Below are 27,169 nucleotides of genomic sequence, written 5' to 3'. Positions count from 1 at the left end.
GCGCAGAGGCTTCTGTGTGCCCCGATGGGGGGCCGGGCTATGGCCCCCCCATCGCTCTCATCTCGCACCTGTCCTGTCCCCACGGAGACCCGTGTCCTGAGGGCGGACGGCTGTCAGTGCCTGGACAGACGTTCACAGACCCCACCGGCCCAGCGGGCGGGCACTCGCATTGCAGCCAAGAACAGCCCCTCCCTCTCAGGCAGCACCCGGGTGAGGGTGAGGTCCGCCGCGCAGACAGCACGGGGCCTCAGGCCACCCCGACCCCCGTGGCAGCAGTAGGCAGCCGGCACCCCAAGGTGGCCGCGGAACCTTCCGAAGCCATGGCCTGGTGTTGGTGAGGCTTCCTGCCTGCACTTGACCTGGGGGTGGGAACGGCCCATCTCTCTGCCCAGCAGATTCTCGCTGCGGGGTTGGCAGGGTCGACGGGGTCCCGGGTGGGAGGGAGGCCGTCAGGTGAGTTGGGCAGGTGCCCCCGGGCCCAGTTCCTATGCAGAGGCCATCGTCATGTCACCTTTTATGTTGGAAACTTGGACCTTGACCTCATGGACAGGGCTGGAGCCGCTCTCGGGAACATGCTTCTCTCGGGAGAAATTCCAGTGCAGGCGGGCATAGCAAAGGCCGATTTAACTTACTTACTGAGCTCGACAGTAAAATCGAAATTAATTTTTTTCCCATTATGTTTTTTAAAATGCAAATTTAAAATGTCTTTTCCTATTGTATTAGCTTCCTGTTGACGTAACAAGTTACCACAAACTCAGTGGCTTAAAACAACACAGATCCCCTCAATTTTGCTGTGAACCTTAAACTACTCAAAAAAACCTAATTAAAAAACCCCACAGATTTATTTTCTTACACTTCTGGAGGTCAGAAGTCCACAGTGAGCCTCTAGGGGCTAAAATCAAGGCATCAGCAGGGCTGGCTCCTTCAGGAAGCCCCGGAGGAGAACCCGATTCCTGGCTTCTATGGCTTTTGAAGGAGCTGCATCCTGGGCGTGGGGCCGCGTCGCTCTCATTTCTGTCTCCCTGGTCTGTAGTCTAGTCTCTCTCTGACCCCCTCTTATAAGGACCCTCCGGATGACACTGACCCCCTGGGTGATCCAGGCCCATCCCCATCTCAGGGGCCTGAACTTCATCCCGTCTGCAGAGTTCCTCCTACCACTGAGGGGACCTTCCACCGGTTGCGGGGATCGGGACATGGACGTCTTGGGGGCCACTGTTCAGCCCCCCACACCTGCAGAGCCACGGGGATCAGTGCGGGTGCTCTCTGGGGACCACGTCGCTGACACCCCCGGGCCTTGCCTGCAGCTTCTCTGTTCTTCCTGTTCAGAGGGGGTTGCACTTAGCCATGCCTGGCTGTTCTCCCTCAGTATGCCTTTTCTACTAGAAGAGTTTTGGGTGATCGGAGCGCCAACTAGAGAAGCCGGATGCAGGATCCCGTGGGGCCCCCCGCCGGCCCCAGACAGTGCCACAGCCGCTCTCCCTGGAGCTCGCCCTGCGCTCTGTTCCCGCATCCGGGGCTGCTGCCGGGTCCTTTCTGATGCCCGGACCTGGATGCTGGCTCGCTTGCTTCCTGGGCGTCTGAAGGAGGCTCAGTGGCCGGGGCTGGGAGAGGAAGAGTCGGCTAGCAGGGAGGCCGCCCCGTCCTTGCTTCTCGAAAAATCCAGACTCATTAAGTCAAGCAGCTCCTGGAATTCAGGAAAGGGGCTGTCAGCTCCGGAGGAGGGGCGGGAGCCTCGTGCTTCCTCTGCAGCCCCTCACTCAGGACTGCTCTCCCCTCCTCGGAGGAAGGATGGGGGAGGCTCCAGGGCAAGTGGCTCACTGCCCTCCTAGGCGTCCCTTCCAAACTTTTTGGGGGCGTGCGTCACAGGCTCCATTACTGAGATGGGTGGAATGGGTTTGCAATTAATATGGAAAATGAATAGCCGTGCTCTGAATGGGCTCGCTGGGAGAGTTGTGCGGCCCACGGGGAGAGCATTAATGTGTTGGCGCGTTATTGGTGCTAATCATTTAAAATGTGCTCCTTTATTAGAGCTTTAATGAGAGCCACTTAAACTGTGCATTAAAAAGAGGAACTGCAGAGAGGCCGGCGGGCCGGGCGGCAGGCAGCCGTAAGTCTAATTGAAATGCTTTTAGTGCAGAGCATAGCTGCTGGATTCAGTCATCCCTGGCCCTTTCCAGAGCCTTGCCATTGTGTCCCTGCAGTGAGGGGCCTCCTGCAGCCTTGGCATGTGGGTGGGGCCACACGGGTGTGCACGTGCGTACACGCGCGTGCACACGCACGTGCACACACACACGCATACACACACACATGCACGCGCACACACCCACGTGCCCTCTTTAACCAGCAGCCTGTCGAGGGTGTGCGCTGGCCTGGAGGCTGGGCCCGGTCTGGGTCGGCTTCCAGAAGGGTCCTGGGGCTGCCTGCGTCTGGGGATCAGTCCCAGAGGGAGGTGGGCGCTCGGGAGCGCGTGCTGGCGCCGCTGCTGTGGGGACTCATCCCACACCTCGAGGAGCCATGTGGCAGCCCTCCTGTGCCCACTCTGTGCGGGTTTGAGCTGAGGAGCCTGGCCGCCGTGGGCAGAACCTGGGACTGGCTTTTTCTTAACCACGAGACACACATGTCATTGACTTGAGTTTCAGCCAACAGGTGATGTGGGAACGTCCCTGAACTGTGTTAGTGAAGCATGGTTTCTGGGCAGGTAGAGCTGGTGGTGGGCTTTCCATAGGCTCGCGGAGCCTATCCCTGTTTTAAATTAGTTATTTGGCGCATCGTGGGGCAGAGGGCGTAGGGGCTGTGAGCGCAGACAGAGGGTTAGGGCCTGTGGGCGCGGCCTGCGTTGGCCCTGTGTGTCGGGGGCCGAGGGTGGGCGGGTTGTCGCCCGGGCCTCCGTGTCCTCACCTGCCTGGTGGCGGTGGGACCACGTGGGTGGAGAGCCTGCGCCACTCAGGCGGCCCCCCTCTTTGTTGTGGACTCGTCAGTGTTGGGGGGCGGCGGGAGACCCCACTCACTCCTCGTGGTCACCGTGTGTCTGGTCAAGACCAGCAGCTCCCCTGTCCTGTCTCCGGGCTGTGCTCTCGCGTGGCCGAGTGACCGTGTGGAAGCAACGCAGTGGCTTTTGTCTGGGGGGAGGTCGGGGCGGGCGGCGGTCTCTGGGCAGCCGCACCCTGTCCGCGACCGCGGGTGTGTGCTGTGGGTGCGCGCCTCGTCACCCAGGACCCCGTCCCGCAGTCCCCTGTGTGTTTCGTTCCCTCGGGGCCTCGGAGGAAAGGGCTGCCGGAGAGAGGCGTCCCGGCTGCCCCGCCGCCCCGTCCCGCCAGGCTGACGCTGGTCTTCTCTGCTCCAGGCTTCTTCCCCGGGAGCTCCCAGGGCTGCGACGCTTTCCTTCGGCACAAGATGACCCTCATCTCGCCCATCATCCTCAAGAAGTACGGGATCCCGTTCAGCCGGGTACGTAGGGGCTGGGCACAGACCACCTGCTCGTGGAGGGGCTTCTGGGGCCCGTGCCCTGGTGACCACGAGTGCCCCAGGAAACTGGCGTCTTAACCCTGGAGAAGGTTCTAGGACGATGGCAAGCCAGGGCAGGGCCGTCAGCCTCCAGCTCTTCCAGGGTGGGGAGTGAGGCTGGAAGAGGGGCAGTCGGGAGGGGCCGTGACTCTCCTTCCCGCCCAAACCCAGATGTCGGCAGGTCCCGCGGGCCGGGCTGGGGAGTGGACGGTCGGGGCAGCTCCTGCGGACCCGGCAGGAAGGGCCGGGGAGCCGGGCGCTCCTCCTGGGAGTCCCTTCCCACCCACCCGTGCCTGGGCAGACGCCTCTGAGAGAGCAAATACCTGTTCAGACGTGAAACAGCTGGCCCCCTCGCAGCGTGAAGGCTGTGAACTCATGCAGTCTCCTGCTCCAGAGGCTGCTCCTCTGGTCCGCGTGGGGCTGTGAGGAGTGAGGCCACGCTGGGGGCCGGGTTGGCAGGGACCCCACTGCCTGCGGAGGGCGGGCGGGGGCTGAGCCCCGGGGCCAGGCCGCCTCTGCCCCGGGAGTGGGCCCAGCTGTCGTCACCCCAGGCCAGTCCTTCCCTGCAGACAACCCTCCTGGACAGGGGAGTCTACGCCCCGGTCCCTGCGTGGGTCCAGGCGAGAGGCCTGTGCCCGGAACTTACCGGACAGGCGCGTGGGCCGTGGCACCGAGGGCAGGGGGCAGAGGAGACCGTCCGGGGACCCGGCTTCTGCAGGTTTCCCCAAAGAGCGCTTCGTCAGGCGCAGGAGCGAGTTCTGGGAGCGGACCTTCGTGCCTCTCTCTGGCCAAGGGTGTCAGCAGGTCAGAAAGTGTTCTGACGTTTCAGTCAAACCGCCTGCAGCGTCAGCACGCAAACCGGGGATTCGCCTTTCTGTCGGGGCCGCAGCTGCTGCTCACGCTTATTAGGTTGTGGGACATTCCGCTCTGAGAAGCGCAGCTTTCCGTGCTCCCCTCTTCCCACCCACCCCGCCCGCCCCCGTCCTCTGGTTGGAACATCGTTCTTTGCCAGGAACCTCGCAGACAGATCACGGCATTGCTCACGGAAGTGAGAGGTGCTTGCTCTCCCATCCCCTTGTCGCGGACGCCCCCCAGAGTGGTGCTTGCTGCAGAGGGATGCCGGCCGCAGGCGTCAGCCGGAGGGCAGCCTTGTTCTCCTGGCTCAGTGCCGGCGTGGCCCCGCAGCTTGTATGCGAAATGCCTGCGCGTGACCCAAAGGCGGCGGCGGCCTCCTGGCCCGGAGGGGCTGCTGGTGACTGGAGAGAGGCCGGGCTCCGCAGCCACAGTGGCCGCCCACGGGGCCCACACAGAGCTTCGTCCCAAGGCCCTTGTCCAGCAGCAGGGAGCCCTCCGTGGGCCGCCGGCCTCAGGACCAGGCTCCGGGCCCTGCAGCGTCAGGCTCCATGTGGAGCCCCTCATCGGAACTCCTGGCGGCCTTCAGAGTGACGCCCCACACTCCGCTTATAGATCTTTGTAATGGTATTTACTTCTAGAAGAAAAAGCAGATCGATAGCAGAGCTTTTTAATAATTAAAAGTGTGTATTTCTGTGATCTGCCACGGACTTCCTCATTTATTCTTGGAGAGCTCGCACAAGCAGCCGACCGCCGCGCTTCCTCTGTGACTGGCGTCTGGGGCTGGCGCTCCCTCCACTACTGATTGCTTTGCGTCACGGCCTATCTGTCATCCCAAGCGCCCTCTAATTTATTGTCGGGATAATGTTGACGGTGGTGACACGGAGGACAGACACCGTGGGTTTGAAATGGAGCCACCAGGATGTAGATTTTCTGACAGGAACATAATCTTCTTGTTGCTCTAAGTGAGCGCATCTTCTGTTCTGGGCCTTGATTTATGGGCGAGATCGGGCGGGGGACCAGGCCCTCAGTGTGCCTCTCCCCACCGGGGCTCCAGCTCGGTGACGGGGACCGTGCTGTGTCCCCGAGGCTCAGGCAGGCCAGTGCACGCACGGAGGCGTTCTGGAAAGCGAGATAGCGCTTTACAGAATCAGCTCCAGTCGGATGAGAACATCAGTAATTGCATTTAAAAGCACATCCCCAAACCCGAATTTTATTTATCTCACTTGACGAGGCTCTGAGTCCTGCAGCAGAAGCTGGCCCAGGGGACCCTTCCTGAGAACGAGGATGCTGGCTGCTGGGCCCTGGGGACACTACATGTCCCCTCCTCCCCCATCTTCTACCGTCGCTTCATCCCCGCACGCGGCTGTCACTTGGACAGGAATTTAAAAATATAACTTAATGCACACTGACTTCCCTTGATGGGTACAATTCATTATTTGAAAAGAAAAATATCTCCGTGTTCTTAAGGACTGGCTTTTCTCCAGGCTACGTCAGTTTTGATTGATTTCTGACTCTGTGGTTGGCTTCTGGAAGTCTCCCCACCCCCCCCACCCCCCCGTCGCCACCTCCTGCCACCCACCCTCCCCTGCCAGGGTTTTGACTCCTCGTTGGTTACTTAGATGAATCCAGCGATTTCTGCTCCTCTCTCTGGGGTTATTAGCAGGCCCCGAAAACTACAAATCAGCGACAGAGTGGTGAAGAGCCTCTAAGTGGGGCAGAAGGCTTGAGCAGACACACTTTGCAGAAGGAGGCGTGCGCAGGCGCCGGCAGGACGCGGCGGGCGGCATCCGCAGACCTCAGGGAGGGGGCCGGAGCATCACACGCACCCCGCAGGGCCGCCGCCTGCGAATACCCCATCCCCCATACGCCGCCGAGGGGGCAGGGGGAACTCGCCCTTCCCGCCACGTGGGTGCAAAACGGGCGACCACTGCGAAGAGCCGCTGGGCAGTTTTCTGGGGCCCCACGGTGCCCCCTCCCGAGTCTGTTTACTCCAGAGAAATGCAAGCAACCGCTGGGAGAAGATGAAGCCACAGGTGCTTCCAGCTCTGCTCGCAGAGCCTCAGACCAGGAACAGCCACAGGCCTGTGAACAGTAGGCTAGATGAGCAAATAGCGACACATCCTCATAGCAGGAGACCCCTTTAGGAACGAAAAGGAGCAGACGACCAGTGTGCCCAGCGGGACGGATAAACTCCGAGGATGTGCCGAGCGGAAGAGGCCAGACGCAGAGCATAGGCGGCGCGGTCCGTGTCTGTGAAACCCTAGAGAGAAACGTCGTCAGGGGGCGGGGGGCGGGCGCGTTTGGGGCGCTGTCCTCAGAACTCCAGACAACCTGATGTGCGCTCCACCACGTGCTCAGTCTAGGAGAAGAGTGGCCCTCCTGACCCCAGAGGGTCACTCCCGCGTCACAGCCTCTATTCCAACAGCCCCGCCTCACGTCCCGGGACACAGCGAGTGGGGATGGTGGCTGCTGCCATTTGTCATCTGTCTTCCGGAACACTGGTCTGTTGGAGCGCTTGCTGATGGCCGGGGGTAGTCAGTGCAGAGTGGGGAGGGGCCCGGGGAGGAGGCTGCAGCCTCCTTCTCCTCCAGGCCTCGGGCTGGCACCTCTGGAAGCCTCTGTCTGGCGTCACTGTGGGTCCCCCACCCCGGTCCCTCACGCCCAACTTCTTGGTTTGGGGTCTCTGTCGCAGAGGCCGGACCAGAGTCTGGCCGTCCAGACCATTTTGAATAGGCCTGGAAACACGCGCTCGTTCCGCAGTGTCGTGACCTTGGCACGTGTCCTCCCAGCCCACTGAAGTGTCGCTTCGGTCTCTTTGCCCTCACTTGGAAGGACCCATGTCTTGGGATGTAGCAGACAGATTCCCTGCTCACGGTGGCGGGGCCACTTAGGCCAGCTTCTGGGGACGTTTTGGGGGTGGGCCTGCTCCTTCCTCACACGAGGGCGGGGCGCCGTGCTGCTGGCTCGAACCCGCCCTGGGCTCCAAGGGCTCCGAGCTCCGCCGGTGCCGACCGGCCCTCCTCGCCAGCCCCGGCGCCGTGTGGGAACATCTCACGGTGGATGGAGGCTTGACAGGCCACCTACCCCCAAAGCAGGAGACCCCCCCTGCCCCCCCCCAAACGAGAAGCACCTAGAATCCTACTAGCGTTGCTGCTCAGCCGTCTGGAGAGTGCAGACCGTCTGTCCCCTCGGGGCCCGGCGGGGTCTCAGTGAGCAGTGGGGCTGGGAGCCCAGCTGCCGCCCTGGCCACTCGCCTCACTGACTTTCCAAGCCATGTGAGCACCAGGCCACAGCCTGTCACTTGGCCGACTCCTTTGGCTCCTGAAGTCAGGCTCCCTGGCACTTGTTGGGACATCCTCGAGCCCACGTCCCCCTGCTGCGCTCCTCTGTGGCTTCCTGTGGCTTTGCCATGAGCCCGTGGTGCCCTGTGTCGGGCGTTGCTTCTGGTCAGGCCTCGCCCCTCACCTGTTGGCCTCTTGCTCCTCAGATCACGCAGGAGGCTGGGGAGTTCATGATCACGTTCCCCTACGGCTACCACGCCGGATTCAACCACGGGTTCAACTGCGCGGAATCTACCAACTTTGCCACCCTGCGGTGGATTGATTACGGCAAGGTGGCCACTCAGGTGAGTGCCCGCAGACCCTGGGGAAGGGCCTAAATGGGGCCGGCCCCCACCTGCTCACCCAGCCCAGGGCCTGGGCGGCAGCCGTGTATATTTGACCGGAGGCTCGGACTCTCCGTCAGGGTCTGTTTCTGGATCCTCAGCAAACTTGTCCCCAGAGCGTTCCTCACCTGGAGGCAGGGGAAGGGGGTCTGGGCAGGCCTGGGGTCGGGTCTCCCCTCCTCCTGGCGGACCCCAGGTGTATTCCCCATCGTCTAGGGATCAGGGAAGATTTGTTCCTTGTTAGTTGACCCCTTGGAGGCCACCTGGCCGGGCGTGGGGTCTGCTTGGGCCCCAGCGCCTTTGCCCCCCTCCAGCTTCCCCATCTGGGCTTTTCTGCTGCGGGGTGCAAGAAAGACAGGGAGAGAGAGAGAGAGAGAGAGAGAGAGAGGGCGCAGAACCCTGGCAGAGCAGACCCTGCGCTCAAGCCTGAGGGCTTCCTGCTGCCTCGCCATCCACGTTCAGAGGTCACTGAAAGGCCGGAAGACTCCTTTGATTTTCCTCAGCAATTTGCCGTTCTGGTCCCAGAGGGCCGACTGTTGGCCAACAGATTTGACATCTGAGCCAAGCGCTTTTTCTCAATTCCTTTTCCCTGCACTCACCTCTCTGTGGTTTTGACGGGCAGCTTTGGGGGCACGAGGCCCCGTAGTGGCGAGTCCAGGGAGCGGCTGCGCACTGGGCAGGGCCCTGGGAGGGAGAAGCTGCTAGGAGGGCTGTCGGGCGGGCAGCAGGCCCAGCCCTTCCTTGGCTGCCGGGACCAGGGCCCTTCCACCCAGGACTGGTACCGTGGGTGCCGCGGAGGAAGCCGGCGAGCTCTGCCCAGCTCTGAGCTGGGCTCAGACCAAGCGGCCCTGGCTCTCAGGTTTCAGCCCCTTTAACCTTCTCTCCACTGCAAAAGGGGGCCCGGCTGTTCACAAGCATCCACTCTGGTACTTGGGTCATGGGACAGGAGAGGCCTCTCCTGCTGGGCTTCCTCCCATCCTCCCAAGCCGGAGCCCTGGGGTTCCTCCGCGGAATTTCTCAGCCGTTATGAGTCAGGACCCAGGGTTGGGACAGATGGTGCGTTTCTCCCAGGCCCGGAAGTGGGGGCAGTGTGGACCCGGAGGACTTGGATCCCGGATCCTGATTCATTCAGCGTTTCCCAGACCTTGGACCCTTGCAAAAGAGGGTCTAGGCCGTGACGATCGGGCGTCACAGCCTGGAGATGTGGCCCGGTGCAGTGGAGGGGAGCCGGTGGCGTTCAACACCCCGAGTCCACGGCAGGGCACGTGGCAAAGAGCAGGAAACCCCGCACCAGGGGTGTTCAGGGGGGTTACAGACTGATGCTTTTGAACAGGTGGGGTTAAACAAGATCCATCCTTAAAGGAAATGTCGCTTGCTTCTTTCCACGTTTGAATGGGGTGAAAAATTAAGGTGAAGAAAATTAAGCTTCACAGGTGGCTTTGCGTCACATCTCTGCTGGGCAGCGTGCGCTAGACGGGCTGGCTCGTCTCTGTCTTTCTAATGATCTGTTTCTCTAACTTCGCTGTGTCAGTGCAGTTGAGAAAAGGAAACGGGCTTTGTAGCCAGGAAGGCTGGAGAGGCGCCCCGGGATTTAAAGTGCTGGGTTTTTTATACTTAATTCAGGAGACTGTGGGGGGATTGTCTTTGGTAGAGCCTCTGGCTTCACTGCAAGAGGAGAGACGGGGGCGTCAGGATTGTCCATTTAGATCCACAGGGGTAATTACACCTCCCGGGGTATGTTTGCAGGGAGTTCTGTGTGTGCGGGGACCGCCCGGCCGCGGCGGGAGCTGCGATTGAGTTATCAGCCTGACCCGGGGCTGGTCCCGGAGGCGCTGCTGGAGCCGACCCTGCTGCGGGGCCGGCAGGGATTGCCCGGATATTAAAAGCAATTTTGGGTTCAGCCATGTGTTCACAAACAAGTGGCACTTGGGAAGCACAGCCTTAGATGGGGCTGCACGCTCACATCACCAGGCGGCAGAGCGTGAAATTACTGAACAAGTGACGAGCGTTGCTCTGAGCCGGCCCGGGTTCTGGGGTGCCCGGCGGCTTCTGCCAGGAGTGGCCACTGGCCACGGGGTACCCGTCCGTGGCCCCCTGATGTCAGCCTCCAGGCCTTTCGGTGGTGGAACGGGACAGCAGGTCCCGACCCTCCAAGCTCTGCTGCCCCCGTAACGAGTCCGGGCTGGAGAGGCCGCCCGGGTGCAAGCTGAGGGCATTGGTGGCAGGGGACTGTTCGGGTCCCGTGGTGCTGGGCCTGTGGACTTAAGGGAGGGGGGTGGGGTGGGGCACGGGGGGACCCAGGGCCCCTTCCCGCTGAGCAGGGGCCTCTCCCTGCAGCCTGAGTGCCCCATCCCGTCTGCGTCCCCTTCCAGCACATTCCTCGGAATGCAGCCAAGGGGGAGAACGTCCACTTCCCAGATTCTAGAGACTTCTGTACTTGTTGGTTCGTTACCTCTTCAGGCACCCAGCGAACCCCTCACTCCCCGCACCGTACGTTTCTGTCATTCTCCCTCTGCTGATGCATTAAAGGCTAAGCTCTCACGCTCGCCAGCCTGTGTGAATTTCAGGTGTTCCTGTTTTTTCTTCTAGAGCAGGGTCGGCAAACGGGGGCCCACAGGCCAAACCTGGCAGGTCGACTATTTTTGTATCGTCTGCAAACAGAATGATTTTTAGATTTTTAAAGAGCTGGAGGAGAAAAAAATCAAAGGAAGAGTGTGTGACAATTGAAAACTAGATGCAACTCACATTTCACGTTGATAAGTAAAGTTTTATTGGCACAGATGCGCCCGTTCATTGACGTGCCCTGCAGGGCTGCTTGCCTACAGCGGTGGAATAATTAGTTGTAACAGGACCGTCTGGCCTGCAAAGTGGAAAATATTTGCCGTTTGGTCCTTGCTAGGAAGTTTGCAGTCCCTGGTCTAGAGAATCGAGGGTGCAGGCGCCCTGGCTCCAGCCAGTCGGGGCTGAAGGTCGCCTCCTTTGCTCTTTTCTTTGCAGCCCCCAGGGTCTCCGGCATCAGAGGGGCTGTTTCCTCCAGCAGGTTGGCTCCCAGCCACTGCCTCTGGAGGTTCCGGAGGGTCCAGTGAGGGCACTGGTGGCCTTGGTGCCCGGCAGGCCGGGCCAAATGCCGATGTGCCACTGCCGGCCCCCTGCAGAGACCACCCGACTTCCCCACTGCGGCCAGGGTGCCCAGCCCTTGGGCCCAGGTCTGCCCGGCAGGCCACAGGGGCGCCCAGCATCCTCCTGGCTCTAAAACTCTGGAGAAAATAGGCTTGTGGCCTCTTGCCAGAGCCCCTGGAGGCAGCACCTCTGGTCCCCGTCTACCTGACAGAGGCTGCAGAGCGCTGCCCTCTCCCGCCCTCTCCGCTGAGCACAGCACGCTCGTCCCACTTGCAGTCTGCGCTCTGTGTTCACTGTCAAGTTGAGGTCGAGTTTCTTCTCCGGGATGGCCTTCCTTCCCCGTCGCTGACGCTAACCCTCATCAGCCCTCTGTGCACGGGAGGAAAGCCTCGTGGCCACCTGCTCCCTGCCTGACGTGCCCTGCAGTGGGGGGCGCCCGCCGTGTCCCCGCCCCGGCGCCGGGGGAACGGCCCTGCCTTCCTCGTGGCCAGCGACCATCCCCGCCTACAAAGGGGGTGAAATGGATAAGGATCCAGCACAGCTCTGGGTGCAAATGGCCCTGGTCCCACGGGCTCTGGCCCAGCCCAATCCAGGGCCCCTCCCCACCCTCACCCTTACCCCCACCCCCGGCAGCGCTGTGACACTTGGGGCCAGGTCACCCTCTGGGGGGCCGTCCTGGGCTCTGTGGGTGTGGAGCAGCCTCCCTGGCCCCACCCCCTCGATGCCACGAGCCCCCAGTGTGACAGCCACAGACATGCCCAGGCATTGCCATGTGTCTCCTGGGGACAGGATCAGCCCCAGCTGAGGGCCCTGGCTGACCTTCCTCTCTTCGGGGCAGAGGGTGGTTAGTATGGCTGTACTTTTTGGACTCTGGTAGTGCGGCTTCATCAGCTCAGTTTAGTTCCTCTCCCTCGGGCGTGTGTGCGAGACCTCGCATCTGCCCGCCACCTTTTCCTACTGAAAGGCAGTTTTCATGGCCGTGGTCCACGGCCTCGGGGTTTGGAGTCCCTTAAGCACGACAGATGCTAGCTATTGCCAGAGCCATGAAACCGCGCTTAACAGGGAGCGAGGGATGGACCTCTGGGGCTTTGGGTACGTCATCTCCATGTGCCTCTCTTCTCCGGGGCAGGGGTTGGGGGCTGGGCCGACAGCAGGGTTGTGGGAACCAGGGCTCTGCGGGGCGTCGATGTATCTGCTCTGTAGGAACCGGTCCTCTTTCAGGAGCTAGATGTTGGAGGTGACTGCCCCCGAGGAATCTGAAGTTCTCTACCAAGCCCGTGGGCAGAGAGGCCCCGATCCTGGGGTCGTTCGGGGTATGAGGGAGCCGGGCCCTTGCCCCCATGGGTAGGAGGGGCGCCGCGTCCCGAGTGGACCCTGAGCATCCTCGGGGCGGGCGGCATCCACACTCACACCCAAACCAGCACCAGCAGCTCCTGGGAAAGCGCACCCTGATGACAGGGCTGCCGTTTCTTCCTCCTGGACTCCCGCCGAGGGTTCTGGACCACATGGCCCTAGCCCCGTGGCACGTGGATGAACCCCTTGCTTCCCGGGCTTCTGGGCACATGGCGGAGCTGGTAGTGGAGCCGGGGCCGGGCCGCCATGCGGAGTGGAGGTCGGTGGAAGGAATTAGAACCCAAGCCTGTGGGGCCGGGGCAGGCGGAGACCAGCCGAGTCCCTGGGGGGAGGGCGAGGGGCGGGGCTGCAGGGCTGCTCTGGGCCCCAGAGGAGGAGGCGGTAGCTATAGGGACAGGATGGCAGATGGAGGCTTTTACAGCTTCTAGGAGGGGGCGGGGACTTCCTGCTGGCTTCATCCTCCAGTTTGGGAGGTGTGGGAAGAAGAACACACACGACTTGGCCTTCCATTCCCACCCCCTTGGTCTGGAACAGTGCTGCCCCGTGGATGGACCTCGAACACATGATGCTCAGTGAGAGAAGCAGACGCAAAAGGCCACGTAGCGTGTGATTCCATTGATGGGAAACGTCCACAACAGGCAGATCCACAGAGGCAGTGGGTTCGTGGTTGCCAGGCGCTGGGGAGAACTGCTAAGTGGTACAGGGTTTCTTTTTGGGGTGATGAAAAGGTTCGAAAATTGATTGTGGCGATGGATGCACAGCTCTGTGAGTGGAGGTGGATTGTAGGGCGTGCGAATGATAGCTCAGTGAAGCTGTGAAAGAAATCCTACCGCCTGGATTGCCAGATTCTCAGCGCCCAGGGTGCGGGTGGGTCCACGGGGTGCCCTGGGGATGCCGTGCTCACCAAGCACACCTCCCTTGCTTGGTCCACAAGCACTGGGGAGCCTGTGAAGCAGGAGACAGCGTTGGGAAAGGGGTTTTGGAACTGGGAGGCCCCTTTGTGGGCCATGGGGGGACCCGTGGGGGCAGCTCCCGGAGGGTGTCTGCCGTCAGTGGGACACGTGCGTCTCTCTCTGCCGGTCCTCAGGCCTTCCTCATACAGGGACAGTCATCGCATTGTTGATTTTCACCGTGGAAAATTTATACCCATGGCTGGGGTTCTGGGTGAACCGTGTCATATTACGCAGCCACAAAAATGGTTTCGCTATTTATTGGTGTGGAAAGATGGGCACGGCATTTTGGGTGGAAAAACTATGTTTTCGATCATGAATGTATAATCCCATTGTGTGTGTGTGTGTGTGTGTGTGTGTGTGTGTGTGTGTGTGTGTGTGTGTGTGTGGTGGGGGATTTGCCCAAATGTTGGTCAATATTAGGTCTGTGGGGTGGAATTTGGGATACCTTAAAAACAAGGACTCTACAGGGCCTGAGATCAGAGCCGGCAGTGAGCAAGTCCCCGACCGGCCATGTGCATCCTCACGCCTGCCTCTGGTCACATGCTGCTGCTTTTGTTTTGAGCGGTCCCTTCCCTCTATCCCCGCTCGCTGGGCTCTCCCCACCCCGCTCTGTCTCTCTCCAGCTTTACTGATGGCTCTTGCCTGCATCAAGCTCTGACTCTGGGCCTCGTGACCTTGCGAGGACCAGGGAGAGGTGAAGTGCATCCGCCGGGGGGGTTCTGGGAGATGCCCTCTCCGTCTGCGCGTGTCCCGCAGGCTGGCGTCCTCCCCCAGGCGGGTGTCTGGGGCTCGGCTGTGGCTGCAGGGGCCACCTCCAGAGGCCTGTGCTCCGTTTCCAAGAACAGAATTCCCCGGCACGTGCTCAGCCGGGCAGGCTTTGTAGTGGGATTACTAATCAGAGAGATCAGAGGGCTGCTCCGGCTTCACTGGAGAAAATGAAGTGTGCACACATCAGCCTTTTTAGGTCTGAGCTCGAATTAGTCCTGTAAGACTGCACGCCACGTTGGATTAGCTCACGAGGCCCTCCCAGCTCCCCCAGTGGGTGGCGCCGGGTGAAGCCTGACAACGGCTTCTTTCCTCCACCGAGGGCGCACTGGCGTCCCAGCCACCTCGCAAGGTGCAGGAGATGACTTCGGATTAAACAGAGCGAGAGAGATTTAGAAGCCGGCTCGAATGGCTGGGAGCCCGGCGCACTTAGCTGGTTTTCCGCCAGCTGTCTGGGCCGCCGCCTGCCATTCCTCAGCCTCCGGGAAAGTCTGCGCCCCCATGGCTTCTGCTGAACGTGGAAGGCGGGGAGGCCCGTCCCCAGATGCACGTGGGACACCCGACGTCCCCCCACTCCCGCATCCAGGGTGGGAGGCCTCTCCTGAAACCCGCCCCCCCCCCTGCCCCAGCCTGGGCCGTCTTGAACTTCACTGCTGTGAAATGTGAACCAAACTGTTTCCGCTGCTCCAGAACGCGTGCCTTCTGTTCGGTAACGCTGCCGCCTGCTCTGGGCGATTAACTTGGAGCCCGAGGGGAGGTGACAGAAGGTGGGGTGACGGTGGGGCCCGGGCGGAGGAGGGCAGGAACAGAGCTGCAGCCCGGACGCTCCTCAGGCCCACCCGCCTCCTCGGTGCCGGCCTGCGCGCTGCTGCACCTCGCTGGCTCCCTGATTTATGGCGCTGGTGGTGGCCGGTGCGCGGGGTTCGCAGTCAATTGCCGTATAAAATGTGCTTCCCCTGGAGCCTCCCCCCAGAGCTTCCTGTCACTCTGTCCCTGGCAGCGGCTTCAAGCACAGATGCGCACAGTAGCATAGCGGGGAGGGTCGGAGCGGAGAGCACGGTGCCATCGCTCTGACTTGCGGCTCGGTTTTGTGTTGGCTTAAACTCTGACCATCTAGAACAGGTGCCACCGGATCTGGAAGGACGGGTCTCAGGCAAGGTCTCCCCACGGCACAGCAGCCTCGCGCGGCCTGGGCATTGGCATCCCCGGGGCCCCCCCCCGCCCCCAGTGCTGGGAGCCCTTTCGCTTCCCCAGTCGTGGCCTGGTGCCCCCTGGGGCAGGTCCTGGATGAGAGCCTGGTCTAGAGGGCGGGTCGCGGGCAGTTCTTCCGCCTTCTTTTTCACTGTCACTACCCGCCCCCCGCCAACAGAACACTTTTACACTTTCTTCCTCATTGCCCCTCCGTGAGGTTCTAACACCGTGCATACACCACATGTCTGTTCAAAGACAGTGAGGCTTTTCTGCCCCCAAGAAGGAGTTTTCACCCCCTTAGGGGCAGCGTCCCCCGAGCAAAAACACCCCAGAGGACGGGTCTAGGGGAGCAGCCTTGGGGGCAGAGAGAGGGGCCCCCGCCAGCTCAGACGTGGGCAGGACTTGAGTGCTTGGTGGGCCCCCTTGGGGAGGGACTTTCCCCGGCCCCGGGGTTCAGAGGCCACCCTGCTCCCCGCTGCCATGGCTGGGAGGGCTGGTGGGAGTTGCCCGTGGCCCAAGCCCCTCCAATACAGCTTTGCTGCTGATGAGCCTCCCGTTTGTCTCTTTGGAAAATGCTTGCAAAGAATCTCAAGCGTAGTTGCAGGCCTCCCCCTCCCCCCCAATTGAACACACCAGCCCTTCGTGTCTTCACTGCTCCCCTGGCTTCACAGGGTTCTGAGCACATCCGCAAAGCGCTGGCGCCCGCTGTGGTTCTGGGAGATCCGGTGGCTCAGCTCGTGGCCGACATCGGCTCTCCCCAGGTGGGCGATGGGCGGGCATCCCAGCCCCCTCGGCCCAGAGCCCCTGTCTCTTCCTTCCTACTTCCCCTCTTGTCCTCGCGCCTGGGGTTGTCTGCCTGGGTTACAGGCAACTGTGTTCAGGCTTCGCGCTCAGAGGGTGGGCCCTGGAAATGCACACGAGTGCTCACACCTCAGTCTCTCTGGAGCGGGTGCTGCCCGCTCATCACGGTGCAGCTTCCGCCGGCCGCCTCCCTGGTGGGTTCCCAGCTCTGGGTGGTCCCCACTGGCAGACACGTGGCCACACAGCTCTGGGAGAAGGGTGCTGGCCGCTGCCGGGCTCACTCACACTGACGGGCCTGCTGCCCCTTGTCGCATGGCTTTGCTGCTTCTCCTGGTGGAACTGGGAGCTTGTGATTCAAATCCACAGATCAGAGTTTCTCCCCCTTGGCACTGTGGACCCTGGGGCTGAACCATCTCTGGGGGCCGTCCTGGGCGCTGCGGGGTATGGAGCAGCCTCCCTGCCCCCACCCACTCAATGCCAGGAGCTCCACCCCCAGCGTGACAGCCACAGGTATCCCCAGACATCACCCAGTGTCCCCTGGAACGGCTTCCCCCTGGGTGAGAGCCCTGGGCTGGTGAGGTTCCTCGAGGGTCACCTTCACCCTGCCACAGTCTCCAGCGCCTGTCGCCCGGGGATGCCACCTGCAGGTCCGCTCCAGAGGGCAGTGACCTGCTTTTTCCTTTTCGTTCTACTTTCCTTACACCACATCTGTTGAGTCCACAGTCTCAGTCTGGGCTTTTCTGCCATCCTGCTGTGAATGGAGTTTGTTTCTTGGCCGTGGTAAACGCCTTGTGGCTTCGGATGGTGAGGTTTTTAGAGAGGTCAGGCGGGCTGGCTCCCCTCGGAGCCTGGAGAACAGAGGGGGAGGGAGTCCATGGGTCCTGGTCAGCAGGAGGGGCTGTGGGTGAAGGGAGAGAGCTGAGGGGCTGGCGGGGCCCTCGGGCAGAGCAGCCGTGGGAAGTGCCTGGCACCTAGGGCCTGGGTTTATCATCATCCGCGCAGAGGGGGAGGTGGGAGGGCCCTTCACAGCGGGCGGGAGAACTGTCTAGGCTGCCGGACTGCAGCCACAGTGCCACACGGAGAGGCTTCCTTTATGCGGAGGAGGAAAGAGAGTGACCTTGCGGGGGCGGGGGGGGGGCAGCATCCTGCAGATCAAAGGCCTGTGACCTTGCCCAGCCCTGGGAAGCAGCCCCGCCAGCCAGGATGGGGGAGCCCCGGGAGCCCTGCGCCTAATGGTTTTGTTTATGAAGCGCTTCCGAGGGCTTCCAGTGGATTTCCTAATGAACTGGTTTGTTATCTCGTCCCCCCGCTGCAGTGCGGGTAATTACATCAGAAACAGGGGGCCGGCTCTGGTCCTGACAGATGCAGGCTCCTGGGAGGGTGGTTTCTGCCCCGTCTCTGGGTGCTTAACACTGTGTGGGCTGAAGTGCCCCCTGGCCCCGGGATTGTTCCCTAGGAAGCATGTGTGTCGCTCCCACCTCAGCATCTGCTCAGCGCCGGTCATCTGCAAGTTGCTGGGAGACGGGAACAAGTCGGCGAGGTGCAGAGGAGGACACAGATGAGGGACAGGACGCCCAGGAGCGCTCCGACCCAGGGAGACCGCGAAGGGCACAGCGGGCGGGCAGGCAGCGTCAACCAGCAGGGGCTTCTTGGGGGGCAGGGCGGTTCTCGACCTTGGTGTATTCAGGTCACAAAATGCCATCAACAGGGGAGGGGTGTTGAAAGCAACAGGAAGGCGTCCCCGCCCTGCCCTGGAGGCCAGAAGTCTGAGATGGAGGTGTGGCACAGCTGGCTCCCTCCGAAGGCTCCAGAGGATGGTCCTTCCTGCCCCTCTGGCGTGGCCGGTAATCCTTGGTGTCCCTGGTTTGTAGACGCATCACTCCAGTCTCTGCCCATCTTCATGTGACCCTGTCCCCATGTCCGGGTCCAGCTTCCCCTCTTCTTATAAGGGCCTCGGTCATTGGATTTAGAACCCACCCTGCTCCAGCGTGACCTCACCTTGGCCAACTTGTCTGCAAAGACCCTCTTTCCAAATAAGGTCTCATTCTGAGGTCCCTGGCGGACGTGCACGGGGGACACTGTTGAGCCCTGTCCCCTGGGGAGCAGTGGGGGAGGAGCGTTATCCACACCGAGGAGCAGAAAGTTGGGCTGGACGGGAGGGATAGTTTGGGTCTGGGTTGTAGGTGCGGTGCCCGCGGGGCTGGCAGCAGAAGGGACGTGGGGCTGCCGGGCCACGCTGTCCAGCACGAAGCCACCGGCCCACGCGGCCCTTTAACCATGAATTGTTTAAAGTGAACTCATTATGTGTCCTGTACCTCGGTCACATCAGCAAGTGCTAGTTCATAGCCACGTGGGCTGGTGGTGATCTCGGGGACAACGTAGACGTAGGACATTCCCACTGTGCGAGGAGGCCCCTCGTGGAGGTGCCTCGGGCAGCGAACATTCGGGGGTCTGCAGCTCGGGGCCCAGCCGCAGCGAGCTGTGGGCTGGAAGACAGGCCCGCGCCTGGCCCGGCCTCCCCACGTCGGATCTGCGCTCCTGAGGCCTCCCGGGCCTGGCCGGCCTCACCCGCACACAGCAGGGCAGGCAGGAGCCCCGAGAGCAGGGAGTCGGGGCTGCGGCCTCACCAACCACAGAGCTGTCGGGGATGATCTCAGTGAACCATGTTTAATCGTCTTTAGGCTGGTTGCTGGGCCTCCTGTCTCCCACTTTGCCATCTGACATGAGCAAACTCTAATGTCTGTTCAGCCTTTTAGGAAGAGGTGGTCTCCTAAAGCTTGGCGCTATTTAAATCAGGGGAAACGTGGCAGATGAGCCCCCCAGGCTCCGGGTCCGCCTGGCCTTGTGCTCTGTACCCAGCTGCCTGCGTGTGCCGAGTGGCCCCGGGCAGAACGCAGTTCCCAAGGGGGAGCGAGGGTGTTCCTGGCATTGTCGTTGGTCCGGCAGTGACGCTTCCACCTTTGCTGGGGTGACCAGCCGTCGGTGCCACGTGCCTCAGCTCAGATCAGAGCACAAGGGGCCCGATGGTCGTGGCAGAGCCCTGCTGGGAGGGAAGGGGGCCTGGGGATGGAGGGGTGGGGGGGTGGGCAGAGGAGCAGGGCTGTGACACGGGCACTCCAAGGAAGCTACCGGCCGTGCTCAGCCTGGAGCAGGACTTCTCGACCTGGGGATCCTAGGGGGCTGTTGCCCCCGACAGATGTACTGTACAATGTGTGCATTCCCCTAGGAATCAGATTCCAGCAGGTTCCCCAGACCCCTAGCCACTGGCCCCTGGTGGAAGAGGGCAGGGCAGGTGCCTGCAGAGGCAGGCTTCCCTTCCAGGCTGCGGGGAGTGGTCCCCAGCGAGCTTTTTGTAGGGGCCAGTGAACATTTTATCGAAGCAGAGAATACCTCCTGGTTCGGCACAGTGAGTCTTCACAAAGTGCCCCCAGGGTCCTTCCTGCCCGGCGTCCGGCAGCACAGGGGGTCTTACCCTCAACAGAGGATCTTGGGGGACCTGGGACTGCCGGCTTCCTGCTCCTGCTGCAGCCCCAGACCCCAGTTCTCCACCTCTGTGAGACGGGGCATTCCTGTACCTGGCGTCGGGGGTGACTTTGGTCGTCCGCGAGGCCGTCGAAGTTCCTCTCCCTTCCGTGATGGCTCCTGCAGCCGAGTGGCCGAGGGAACCCTGAGCCGAGTGCACAAAGCCTGTGGTGGGGAGGCCCATAAGGATGTTGAGAGGTTTTCTATCAGAATTGGTGTTTTGAAGACTGTGGACTCAACACGTGGTGTCAGGAAAGTAGAACGAAAAGGAAAAAGCAGGTCACGTCCATCAGGAAACGAGGGAAGCAAAGTTAACAGTCACTACAGCCAGGTTTGTATTAACTTAATATATGTGGGTGCTTAAACAGGTAGTAGGAGATTGGAAACAACCTAAATGCCCACGTGCGGGATGGGCCATCTGGGCACTGGAGCACCGTGCACCCCCGAGAGGGGTGCGGGGGCTGGTTACGCCCTGCATCTCGGGGGAAGGCACCATGTAAACAGTGACTGGAGGGGCTCTTCCCTGGAGAGGAAAAGACATCTGCATTGTGTGTTGGGATGCAGAGTCTGCACCCGGAAGGAGACTCCGGAAAGTGGGAACAGCGGGGGTGGGGGGGGAGGGGGGGTGTCTGCTGCCCTTTGTTCCCCAGACTCTGCGCGCTGCGCCGTGAAGTCCGTCCTGAGCTCTGTCTCTGTGTGTGGCTCGGGGGGGGGGGGGGGGTGAACAGCTGCCGGGGGATGGGAGCCCTCGCTCTCCTCTGTTGAGGGTCTGCCCAACTCCCTGGGCCTCCACGTTCTTTAGATCTCAGGCACTGGGGGGCCCAGATGTCAGTCTGGAGTTGTTAGGCTCTGTGGAAGGTTTTTGTGTGTTTGCTCCCCAAAGAGTCCCCCAGCCGTGCCTTCGGAGGATCTTGTCTGAAGCCCCACCCAGGGAGACCCGCAGACGAGCCCTCAAAGCCACTGGGGACAGGCCAGGGTCTGGGGGGGGGGAGGGTTGCACGGGGAGAGGGGTGGGTGGTCACTGGAGTCTCCTTTCCCTACTGTTTGGGCTTGGAATTTGGGCGAGTTTTCCTTTTGAGCTGAGATGTTAAAGGAAGGTCTGGCTTTCAACGTGGTTTTCATTTTCTCTCATTACACTTTCCCAAAGCACACCGTTTTATGTGATTTCAGTTTTGCATGGGATTAGTATGGTTTGTAAAGCATAATTCCTTAGGCACTGAGAATAGAGTAACACGCTGGGGAATCAGACACAGAGAACAGCCCCGCTGCCTTTCACTGTCCGGGTGAGTGGGAGGGGAAGGGGCCAGAGAAATAGGAGGGAGGGGTCTTGCTTTAGGATCGGGATGCCCCAGTACTGGGAGCTTTCGGGGCGTTATCTCATTTCAAACCCTGATTGCATGAGGCTGGACCTCTTCCCCTAAAAGGGTCTGTTATGATGACTTTCTCACATCTTGCCCCAGCCCTGCTTCCGTAGGCAAGCCTGCGCCAGCCTCCCAGGGAAGATGCAGGGCTCATATCTGAGCCCGTGGGTTGATAGTTTCTTTACAGGTAGCAGAATGCTTGCAGAGGGGCCCCTGGATCCAGTGGGACCAACTCCAGCACCATCAGCAGCTGGGCGCGTCCTTGGAAGCGAAGAGGATGGTGGGGTGATAGAAAGAGCATTCGCTCCCTTTCTGTTTAAACGCCCTGCTCTGACCTTGTGTTGGAGGGACGCATCCTCTGGGCACTTCCAAGAAAAGAGCAGGGCAATGACATTTTCTGAGACTTTCCACGTCTGAAAATAGGGAACAAAAAAAGAGAAAAACACCTCAATGGAAAGGCTGACCATGGAATTTGAGGTGCTCTCCCAGAAATCTCTGCTGTGGACAGGGGCTGACAGTTTGGCTGGGTATTGACGTCTCCTCGGGTGATGGTTTTCCCTCAGAACTTCGAGGGCCTGGCCCGCCTGTGGTCTTCATTCTCTGCTGTGGCACAAAGCCAGCTGGTTTTCCGATTCCCGACCCTGGGCAGGTGATGTGCATTTCTCCCTTCAAGAAGCTTCTCAGATCCTCTCTTTGTGTTCTGAAGTTTCTTTATTATGTACTTGGCGTGAGCCTGATTTTAGCCACCTGACATTCCTTGGGCCCTTGCAGCCTGGAAACTAATGATTCCGGGAAATTTTCCTACATTACTTCATAGGTGGCTTTCTTTTCAGTCTCTCTTCTGTTTCAAACTCCTGTCATTTAGGTGGATTTTCAGATCTCATGATCCCCTTTCTTTATCTTTTCCTCCCTCTTTTCTACTTTGTCTTGTTGTGTTTTGTTTTGTTTTGTTTTGCCACAGGATCTTAGTTCCCTGACCGGGGATTGAACCCAGGCCCCCGGCAGTGGAAGCGCTGAGTTCTAACCGCTGGACCACCAGGGAATTCCCTGTCTTGTCTTTTTTATCTGTTTCCTGAGGGAATTCCTTGACTTTCTCACTCAAACTTTCTATCAGTGCTTTTTTTTTTGTTGGTGTTTTTAATGTCTGCCCTTTTTTGTCTTCTGTATATTCCTTTTTGTAGGCTCTGTTCTTGTTTCATGAGGCCACGTCTTTTTTTTTTTAACTTTTTTTTTTATTATTAATTTGTGCGGCATGTGGGATCTTAGTTCCTGAACAGGGATCAAATCCACACCCCCTGCAGTGGATGTGCAGAGTCTTAACCACTGGACCACCAGGGAAGTCCCGAGACCATGTCTTTTATTTCTGAGGATATCAATGAGTATTTTAAACTCTTCTGGAAATTGGCTTCTCTGTCTTTTCTTTCGCATTATATTTTCCATTTGTTTCAGTCTCCACAGACCACAGTAGATGCTTGGCACTAATAATTATGAGTGGGGGCCATGGGGCTTGGCAGTAATGATTGTGAGTGGGGACTCTGACACTTGGCGGGGGTGATGGTGGGTTGGGTCTCTGAGGCTGGTGGCAGCTCTGGACACAGAGCAGGTCTTTTTCGCTTGAGGCTATGCTGTGGGGTGACCGGGGGGGCTGGGGTCTCCCAATATCAGCATCTTTGGGTCCCTCCCCTTGGACTGGCCAGGTTGTGCAGGGAAGGGCTTCCCGGCCTCCTGCCTCGGGGGAGGATGTGGAAGGGGGTGCAGAGGGCGGCCGGAGCCTGTGCCACCAGGTTCAGCATGGACGTGGTCCCTTACCCCTGGTTCTGGGGGTGGCGTCCCCACGCGGGCAAGGTGGGTAGGGGAGCAGGGGTTAGCACCCTCCCATGGCCCTCGCCCCGACCTCCGTAGTTTAGTGCCCCCCACCCCCCCATTTCCAGAGGACCCGGGTGTGCGTTGGCTGTGGTGGCCGGTTTCTCTGCTGGTCCAGCTCCCCTGCGCCTGCGTCCCACCCCTCGCTGGCTGCTTGCCCTGTCCAGCCTGGGAGCATTTCTTTGTCTCCTTTCCCTCTCCCTGTGCTTGATGATGCGCCTTTCTTACAAGTCCCTGAGCTGTGGTTTCAGGAGAAGAGGAGATAGCAGCTGTGCACAGCCCCATTTAGATCCCGAACAGCTGGCCCATGGTGCTTGCCTGTCCCCACGGTGCCGTCCTCCCGCCCTGCAGCCATGGGTGCGGGGTGGCTCAAGGGTGAGCCTTCATGGGCCACTGGAAGGGTCAGCAGGTGGAGGTGGATGTCACCAAGGATCAAGGCCGGGGATGAGTGGGAGTGGGTGAGGGGAACAGAGGAATGGGACTGGGGGCCCCTGCTGCCCTCTTCCACCTGAGGCCTGGCTCCCCTCGGGCCCAGGGGCTCAGAGGCTGCGAGGCTCCTTCCCCAGAGGATTCAGGAGTCCCTGGGAGGTGCCACTGCCCCATACCCTTGGTGTGGGGTGCCCGGTGCCCATCCACTGGTTGCCGTGTGCCCCCCAGCTCGAGCCGAGCGCTCCTGGGCCCAGGGGCCACCCGCCCTGAGCCCCACGACATTCTAATTTCTATTTTTTCATGCTTTGGTGAGAAAAAAAAAATCTATTTGTCTTTGTGTGGGGCTCCTGCTTTGATAACCAGAGACAAACCTCCGCCCTACCCTGTTTTCTCATTTTCCTCAAACTTAGAATCGGGTCCTGGGAGACCCGGGCATGAATGTCGCCGGTTTGTTGTGTCAGTCTTCCAACACGGGCGACAGCCTCCTGGCTTCCGGCTGGGTGCTCAGATTAGGCCCAGAGCCCCTGAGCTCCACGGTCATAACTCTCACCATTTGTCATTTGGAAGTGACAAGTGTGCGTCTTACTGAGCCTCTGGCGGGTGCTGTCAAGACCCTCAGCCTTCTGTATGGGGCTGTGATGGGATGAAGCCATGGGTGGGGCCTCACATAGGCTGGCATTTATGTCACAGGAGGCTCCCTGGGTAATGGTCCAGGCCCCAGCGGCTGGGGTGCTGCCCTGTGAGGCTCCTGCTGCCCCCGACCCCTCCCTGCCCCCTCCTTCCCACCCTCCTCTGTCTGTTCTCTCCCCCCCACCCCCCGTATTCTCCCCCCTTCCCTCTCTGCACCCCCTCCTCGTGCAGAACTGGAGTAGGATGGCCACGTGCACACCGGGGTCCTCGGGGACCCTGGCGAGTCCATGAGGGTCAGTTACTGGGGTGTGAGGAGGCAGGAGGAGGGCCCACCCGCCCAGGGCCTTAGCTGGGTAAAGAGCGCCCGGAACTGGAGGGGCAGGACCATAAGAGCACACAGTAGGTGCTTGTTCCTGGCAGCCGAGAGGAAGGCTCGGGCGGACCTCGGATGGACGTGGCCCTTCTCTGCCCCCATGTTCCTGCCCCCTCGTGTGTGTTTATTTCTCCCCATCTCACTGTCAGCTGCTGCAGGGCCGGGCCCGGCGCTGGGCCGTGAGGCCACAGCCCTTCAGCCTGATTAGTTCGGAGCATGTAATGGTTCAGACGTGGAAGACAGACTGTGTGAGCTAAAAGTGAGAAACCATTTTGCTCTGGGATTTTATGGCTTCAATTGCTGGATCTAATCTAAGATCAGTGCCTTTCTTTTTAAACAACCAAAACCTTGGGAAATTGAAGCCCTTAAAGTATGCTTCCACTGCGGGCCAGACTGTTAGGAAGCTCTAGGAAGTCTTATATCCATCCTGCCTGGAACTTGGGCCACATCTTAGATGTGTCTCTGAGCTGCATACAGAATGTGACTGCTGGTAGGTGTAACGTATTGGGACGGGTTCAGCAAGAAAAAGGGCCCACCTGCACACCTACCACCACGAAAAATAGAAGAGAAAGTCACCCCCAAGCCTGGCCCTTTTGCATCTCCTGCCATAGGCCCTGGCGAGGTGACCAAGGATCTGACCCCTTCATTCCTTAGGTGTCATTTCAGGGAACTTCATTACCGCGTTCCTCCATTTATGAGCGCCTGAGTTCATTAAAACGGAAAACTGGGACTTCCCTGGCAGTCCAGTGGTTAAGACTCCACGCTTCCACTGCAGGGGGCACGGGTTCGATCCCTGGTCAGGGAACTAAGATCTCACATGCTGCGGCGTGGCCAAAACAAAACAAAACAAACCAGAAAACCTACGTCCGTCCCCGGCACAACGTGTGAGATCCGTGGCTCGGGGTTAGGAGCTGGTGCCTCTGTAGGAAAGAGACTTGGCGACCCCGGACAGCATGGGGCTGGTCCCTTTGTTGGGCCCCCGGGTCCCCTTTGAAGTGGGATCTGGGCCCGGCCCGGCTGGGGGTGTGCATAGCTGGCCCAGGCCCACTGCTCAGGTCCCCAGGGGCTCTGGTGGGGGGCACGTTCCCCTGAGAGTGGTCGGCTCGGGCTGCAGGTGTGAAAGCAGGTGCAGCCTTGAGGAGGTGGAGCCCGAGGCCAGGCCTCCGTGTGCCAGGTTCTAGGTGCTTCCTGGCACCTGGTGAGAGTCGAATTCTGGCAACAGGTGATGGGGATGTACAGCTTGCTGTGCTCAGTAAAAAGTGGGACTGCAATAAGTTTCCAGGCAGACACCTGTCTTCTGTCAGCTCAGGCTGCAGAAATATGGTACCGGGGACTGGGCGGCTTAAACAACAGGCATTTATTCCTCACACTTCTGGAGGCTGGGAGCCTGAGATCAGGGTGCCACTGGGGTCAGCTTCCCGTGACCGCCAGCTTCCTGCTGTGTCCTCACCTGGGGGCAGCAGGGGCAGGGGTCAGATCTGTCTCTGTTACTCTTCTGAAAAGGACACTAGTCCTATAGGATTAGGGCCCCACCCTTATGACCTCATTTAACCTTCATCACCTCCTAATTCCTTCTCTGCAGATACAGACACACTGCGGGGTCAGGGCTTCAAGATACCTTGTGAAAATGATTCTGTGACTTAATCAAGGTTTGGTAAACTCTGTAAAGGACAAGATAGTGGATATTTGTGGATTTGGGGGCCATCCAGTTGCTGTGTAACTGCTCAGCTCTGCTGTAGCAGCACCAGTGTGGCCGTGGGCAGGGCCGTGTGCCGGGCTGTGTGCCAATAAAACTTTATTTACAAAAACAGGTGGTGGGCCAGATTTCATAATCTGCCCAACCCCAACCAACTTAAATGATATACCTGCTCAGTAAAGAGATTTAGAAAAACACATACCACAAAATTGTTTGACACCCCCCCTCCCCCCATTGAAAGAACCGTGGTTGGTTTTGATGAATGCCCTTGACTTTCCCTAAAGGTTTTTGGTCACAGTTGGGGCTTTAGTGTATTCTGGACTGTGAGTTTTGTATTTCTTCTGACAACAGATCCATCGTAAGACCGTTTCTGTAGTTGAATCGGTGCTTTGGACCAAGGCTCACCAGGCCCACACAGGGCTGTCGGGTGGCTCTGTCACCTACCCAGGGGGTCCACAGAGGTTGACCTGTGTGGTTAGAGTTTTCCTGAGGCCTGTGCATGCGTGTGTGCATGCGCACGTTTTTCTCTGTGTGATGAAGCAGAGACGGTCTTTGTCTGGATTTTTCACATCCTTGGGAGGGGAGGAAAGGGCCTCGCTGGCTCGCCGGTGGTTTGTCAGGGCTGCGCCCTTGCCCTCCTTGCCAGCCTTTTGCTCGGCAGGCAGCTGGTGTCTGCTTCTGGGGGGCATCCTGTCCCCCCTCCTCTTGAGGGGCGTGCGGGGGCGGAGCTCGTGTCTCCTCTCCACTGTCACTTTAAACAGCTCGTTCCTCCCGCGTTAATTAACTTGGCGCCAGCAGCTCCACCGGGGGCCCCGTCAGGGGCTCTTTGAGGTGCACTTTTCGGGGCTGTCAGGCCCCCCTTGATGAGAGGCTGCGTCAGAGAGACAGTTCTGCTCTGAGCGTCGGGCTGCCGCCTCCCTCTGCTCGCGTCACCCGGGGAGACCACCGTTCCAGGCCCAGAATCTGGGGGTGGGGCTGAGCCAATGGGGGCCAAGAGCCCTGTGGGCGGGAGGCCGACCCCCAGCCAGGCGGGCAGGCCCAGGGTGGGGACCCACAGAGGGCGCAGCCTGTCTCGCATCCTTAGAGGCT

At 60.1% G+C, this 27,169-nt stretch overlaps 1 protein-coding gene across 1 annotated transcript in view; it reads left to right on the top strand.

Annotated features, from left to right (window-relative positions):
- KDM4B (lysine demethylase 4B) overlaps positions 1–27,169 on the top strand; it is a 141,009-nt gene that overhangs the window by 78,162 nt on the left and 35,678 nt on the right. The window contains 2 exon segments of the mRNA XM_082379184.1: positions 3,344–3,447; positions 7,847–7,984. Of these exon segments, the coding sequence (XP_082235310.1) occupies positions 3,344–3,447; positions 7,847–7,984 (242 nt within the window).

Source organism: Balaenoptera borealis (assembly GCF_965194805.1).
Source record: "Balaenoptera borealis genome assembly, chromosome: 2".
In the NCBI taxonomy this organism is placed as follows: domain Eukaryota; kingdom Metazoa; phylum Chordata; class Mammalia; order Artiodactyla; family Balaenopteridae; genus Balaenoptera; species Balaenoptera borealis.
This window is presented reverse-complemented; position numbering and strand designations above follow the sequence as displayed.